The following is a 6,049-nucleotide window of genomic DNA, read 5'->3' on the forward strand; positions in this document are numbered from 1 at the left end:
GCTAAAAGTTCCACTTTTAATTAGTTTTTTTGGGATCTCAGTTTTCTGAGTGGGGTACAACACCCCAGAAGACACATGGAGATACACTATGATCTTGGTAAAGTAACGTCCTCACTTGGAAATCGCTCTCATGTCATTACACGGCAATGGCCAGTATTTACTTTGTTTTTGATATGCTTAAAACTTGGAACTAAAAGTTTGTCATTTCCCTCTTCCTCTCAGGCATCAATACCTGCCCTCAGGGGTCATCATGCAGGCCATTCCATCAGGTGTATTCAAACTCTTCGGACTTTTGCCAGACCCTCATGGGTGGCTCCTTCAGAGTAGCTGACAATGAACAAGACTGCTTTTACTTATGGTTTGATCCAACCTATGGCAACCCTAATGAAGCTGTGGCCAGGAAGAAAGCCTCGGAAATCCTGAATGTTACTTACAAGATGGTTTCCCATAGCAGCAATCATGACAGTGGAAACGGGGCTGCGAACACCAGTGGACTTACGGGAATGGTATTGTCTGCATATTTCTTCCATGTCTTGACTTTGAGGTTGTGAGCCGTCTCGGATAATTCCTGTTGTTGTTTTTTTAAAGAAACTGTTTGCATTTTTAATCTGGATATCTTTTGAAGCTTTTAAAATTAGAATTTTGAAATGTGTATCTTGGACATTTCTTGTCCATTTTCACTTTTTATTAATTTGTTCTTGTGATTGCATGAATTGTTTCACCTGACACAGTGCTTCCACTCTTCTGTATTTTTACGGAAATCCGTACTTTCTGCCAGTTTCGTACTTGTCCCTCCATCATTATCAACTCCCTCCGTAAAAAAAACTGCGACAGATCACAACTGCTGAAATTCCGTACTCGCCTTCGTATCGTCTTGTATAAGTTGCGGATATTTACGGCAATTCTCTCGACAACAAGTTAAAATTATTGAAACCTGCCAAATTACACATTTCCTGCAATCGGCCATTATACCGCTATGTCCCAGTCCCATGCGTTCATAGCGGGTTGGTCGGTGGTACATTTTTTACCTGCAGGTAGATCAAAATCTGGCAAACCTTTTGTACCAATTTCCTCCTTTCTATCATTCACTCATTCCTTCTGTCTATCTTCAGATTGTTGCCACGGCTGGAAAATCTGCACGTTGATCAAGTAAATTGACTTGTGATCTTAGACAGAAAATTACTGTCAGAAAGAAGCTTTTTTCGCAAATTTGTCTAGATCTAGATAAATTATCAATGCGAAGGTTCTACGGTACGTGAACACAATATAAGGGCCGCGATGAAAGAAATATGCTGATACGGGCGTGCCCACTACGGATGAGATCGGCTGATCGCTCTGATCGCCCGACTCGGTCGCCTCAAAAACAAACGTGTTTGTTTTCAGTTTCAGGCAGTCGAGTCGAGCGATCCGCCCGATCCTGCCATAGGTAAAATCAAGAATAATTCAAAGTGGTGTTCCGAGGTTGTGACAGGCAACAATCAGACATGAAAATTTAGAAAAAATTTGGGTGTACACTGCGCAACTATTTGAAGGTACATCTACTCATTATTCCCAGGTTTGCCTTCTATCAATGGTGCAACGACAAATTAATTGAATTGTAGTAGCAATGAAAGGGGAACCTGCTTTTAAACATTACCAGCAATGGAAAGATATATTGGTGAAGTAATCAAACAAGACAAAATATTGGTGAAAAAATAAATGTTATGGGCTGAAGGCAATATCTTCAAACAGGCTCCAAAATACCATTTTCAACCGTCTAAAAGCACTAAATTTCAATTTCTTTGGGGGCTTCGCCCCCTGAACTCCCACCGGGACGCTGTCCCTGGACCCTGCTAGACCCCCTGCAGAATTTTCCTTACTTTTCAGAATCAGCTGGTGGAAGCACTGCCGACGGTGACAGTTGAGCTTTAAATTGTTCAAAGTTCTTGTTGGTATAGAATGATTTGCTTTGTTTTTACTGGAACGAGTGTCTTATGTTGTTAAAGCAAAATTGTTTGTAACAGACTCATTAGCTTCTGCATCGTATGTCGACAAAATTTGAGATGCAATTCGTCGCCCGGATCACGTACTATCGTAACTGACATGTCACCCGAAATCGGGTCTGTAATACAACCCGATTAGAATTTTTACATTCTAAATTCTGTCAAAATCTGGATTCGATACCTTTAATAGTCACCGAGATACACTTGGTTTGTGAGGTATTGTAAGCACCCTCTTGAATATAATTCAGAATCACGTACTAATGCAAGGGACGGTACGTGGACCGTCTCTTCCATCGTTTGTAAATGTGTATGCTCACATTGTTAAGTCACGTACTGATGTAAGTAACAAGAGTCTCTCTGTTAATCTACGTGATTGCTGCATTGAATTAAAAATTTTCAAGACCATTGCACGTTAACTTTCTCTCTCTCTCTCTCTCTCTCTCTCTCTCTCTCTCTCTCTCTCTCTCTCTCTCTCTCTCTCTCTCTCTCTCTCTCTCTCTCTCTGTCTCTCTCTCTTTCCCTTTCCCCTGTCTCCGCCTTCCCCTCCCCCGTCTCTCTCTCTCATCCCCCCTTCCCGGCCTCTCTCTCTCTCTCTCTCTCTCTCTCTCTCTCTCTCTCTCTCTCTCTCTCTCTCTCTCTCTCTCTCTCGCAGTGCTACCACTCTTCCGTATTTTTACGTAAATCCGTACTTTCTGCCAGTTCCGTACTTGTTCCTCCATCTCTATCAACTCCCTCCGTAAAAAAAAAAGAAGCTGCGACAGCGTTGGACTACCGAAATTCCATAGCAAAAGATGTGCACTCACCTTCGTATTGTCTAGTACTAGTATAAGTTACGGATATTTACGGTAAAAGAAACCTACCAGATTGCGCTTTTCCTGCAATCGGCCATTATTCCGCTAGGCTCCCATGCATTCATTGCGGGCTTGTCGGCAGTACATTTTTAGCTGTGGATTGATCAAAATCTGACGAACATTTTGTGCCAATTTCCTCCTTTCTATCATTCACTTATTCCGTCTGTCTATCTATCCTCGGATTGTTGCCGGGGATGGAAAATCTGCGCGTTGATCAAGTAAATTGACTTGGGATCTTAGACTGAAAATTACTGTCGGAAAGAGACTTTTTTTTACAAGTTTGTTTAGATCTAGAGAAATGATCAATACGAAGATTCTACGGCACATGACGCGATAAGGGCCGCGATGAAATAAATTTATGCTAAAACCTGCCTAAAACTACTAAAGTCAAGAACAATTCAAAGTGGTGTTCCGAGGTTGTGACATCCGACATACAGGCGTGAAATTTAAGGAATATTAGGAATTAGGGTATACGCCGGGTAACTGTGTTGTGAAGGTACATATCTATTCATTATTCCCAGGTTTGCCTTCTATCAATGGTGCGATGACAAATTAATTGAATTATAGATCTAGTTGCAATGGAAGGGGAACCTGCTTTTAAACATTGCCATCAATGGAAATTATTAGATTATCTAGATCCAGATTTCTAATTTCTAAATCTAGATCTTGGTGAAGAAACAAGATGAAATGTTGGTGAAAAAATTGTTATGGTTTGCAGGCAATCTCTTCAAACAGGCTCCCAAATGCCATTTTCAACCCTCTGACAGCACTAAATTTCAATTTCTTCTGGACTTCGCCCCCTGAACCTCCCCCGGGATGCTGTCCCTGTACCCTGCTGGGGGGGGGGGGGGGGGGGGTAGAAAACCAAAAATATAAACGGCAGAATTTTCTTTACTTTTCAGCTTCAGCTGATGGAAGCACTGTCTCTGCCCCCCCCCCCCCCTCTCCCTGGGGCAGTGCTACTAGTTAGCCTCTTATTTCCCATTTCATGGTTTATTTGTCATGTGCTGGCTAAAACGTGTTCCACTTAACTATACATCACCATTCTGTGATTACATTTTAGTGTCTTTAGTCTATTCCTAAAGGGGGGATGTTGACATTTTCTAATGCACAGTAGAATTGTAAATGGGCTGGCTTATCAATGTCATGCTCATACTGTGCAGGAAAAACGTAGGGGGAACTGCTGCTTTTTCTTTTCTTGTTGCTATCATCATTTTTCCTGTACTTGCCACTCTCTTGGGAACTGCTATTTCCGGGGTGCCTTGATAGTCGAAGCAGACTTTGTGCTGTTGAGGCTAGAGAGGTGAGCAGAGAAAGCCTGAGTCCCCGTTTGGACTTCTCTGTTGACATCCACCACTTGGTGCTCATATGACCTTATACAGTTGTGGGTGCCGTAAAACCCTACTAAAATTTAAAATCTCTCTCTCTCTCTCTCTCTCTCTCTCTCTCTCTCTCTCTCTCTCTCTCTCCCTCTCCCTCTCCCTCTCCCTCCTTCTCTCGTAAACTTGCAAAGTGATGCACATAAACCATAAACTTGCTCCTTTTGCCGATGCAACTTATTTTTGAAGTTGCAAGGCTTTTCATATTACTGATTCATCCATTTGTGAAACTCAAGCACCAGTAAATACCGGTAAAATGCCTTTCCATGCTTTTTTCTTTCAAAATAAAATAGCATAACTGTAACTTTATAGTTTTTTGTTTGTTTTTTTAAACTATTGTAAGCGCCATATTGTGTAGTGTGAGGGACTGTACAGCTTCACACTTTGCATTCACGTACTAAAGTAAGTGACAAAAATGATATCTTTTTTTCGCTAAGTAAGCAATTAAATTGATTTTCTAAGCAGTGACAGCAAATATGGCATAAAGTCTTTATATACTATACGAACCAAAAATCAATGAGATATTATGTTCCCTTCATTCACAACAGGATTTGAACAGTTGAGCAAAACTTTAAATCGCCGTAGCTCGAAACCCCATTTTTGATGGTTACAATAGTACATGATTCTGGTGACGAATTGTGATTGTACACAAGTATTAACACCCCCCCCCCCTCTTTATTTAGCCATTTTGTTTGTATCTTTGTGGTTGGTTGGAGGGAGCATCCGGTAGATCTTCCTTCTTTACTTTCCTCTGTTTTTTCTGTCTGTCTGTCTTGCTTTTTCCCAGGACTAAATGACCATTATTTTGTCGGTATGCTTCTCTTTGCTCAAACAAACAAACAAATCTGTATATCTCTTTGTGAGAGAGTTAAGTGTCAACGCTATCTGCTTTTGATCGAAATCTCATAACTTTTATTTTGGCTACTAGTTAGCCTCTTATTTCCCTTTTCATGGTTTATTTGTCATGTGCTGGCTAAAACTTGTCCCACTTAACTATTCTGTGATTACATTTTAGTTTCTTTTTTTTTTTTTTTTCATTTTTTAATTCCTTACTTTTCGCTTTGATCTGCTCCCTTTAAAAAAAAGTTTTGTTCAGCAGTCTGTATAATGAGTTAATTTCTTCCTGAAATTTAAATCAAATCCCCGTAGTATTGACTGTTAAGTAAAGTGAGTTTTTATTTTTTCGTCTTGGTCAATGCATGTTTACTGCCTGAAATTTTTTGGAAACTAATTTACCCTTTCTTCCCTATTTAACCCTATAATATATGTTCACATTATGAGTCATTATTGTTTGTTACAACTGTAGATTAAGCTGCACATGAAGAAGAAAGATTTGATAAGTGTGCTTCAAAGGTAAAAATGAAATGAATAGTAAGATTCTAAGAATCTCAATACCTCCTACTTTTACTTTTTTGTGTTCCCTCAAAATTCTGGGTTGTAGCAGAATACTGATTAATCTCATAAACCCTGACTTATAGTTGGGGGTTGTTGATGGTCTTGTTTTTTTTTGTATTTTTATTTTGAGTCAGAACTGGGTTTTTCTGTGATAAATAGTTTGACATTGAAAATTTTATTTTATGGTATGGCTACCATTTGTGTCGTGGCGAAGTGGAATTAGACACTCATCAATGTTAAGGCATTGGAATTTGTATCATCTTAAAGGTTCTTGTTGAATGCTTTTGAAGGAGATTGGGGGGGGGGGGTGTCTTCCAGTCTCAAAGCGGGGAAGTTGCCACCAAAGTGTCCTTGGGAACTGTAATTTTACTTTTTTTTGTGCTGTTTATCATGCCAGCGGGAGGAAAATGTCAGTTTCTTTGTTTTAACGAGAACCTGATTC

The 6,049-nt window shown here is 40.0% G+C and overlaps 1 protein-coding gene across 1 annotated transcript; it reads left to right on the top strand.

Annotated features, from left to right (window-relative positions):
• Positions 1–218: 218 nt before the first annotated feature.
• LOC106011280 (folate receptor beta) lies at positions 219–816 on the top strand (the record flags this gene model as incomplete). Its single annotated transcript, XM_013080394.2, is given in 1 exon segment — positions 219–816. A coding segment is annotated over 1 exon segment (333 nt), but the record flags the coding sequence as incomplete, so codon positions are not given.
• Between the last annotated feature and the right edge of the window lie 5,233 nt (positions 817–6,049).

The sequence above is a fragment of the Aplysia californica genome, unplaced genomic scaffold, assembly GCF_000002075.1.
Source record: "Aplysia californica isolate F4 #8 unplaced genomic scaffold, AplCal3.0 scaffold00084, whole genome shotgun sequence".
Taxonomy (NCBI): Eukaryota; Metazoa; Mollusca; class Gastropoda; order Aplysiida; family Aplysiidae; genus Aplysia; species Aplysia californica.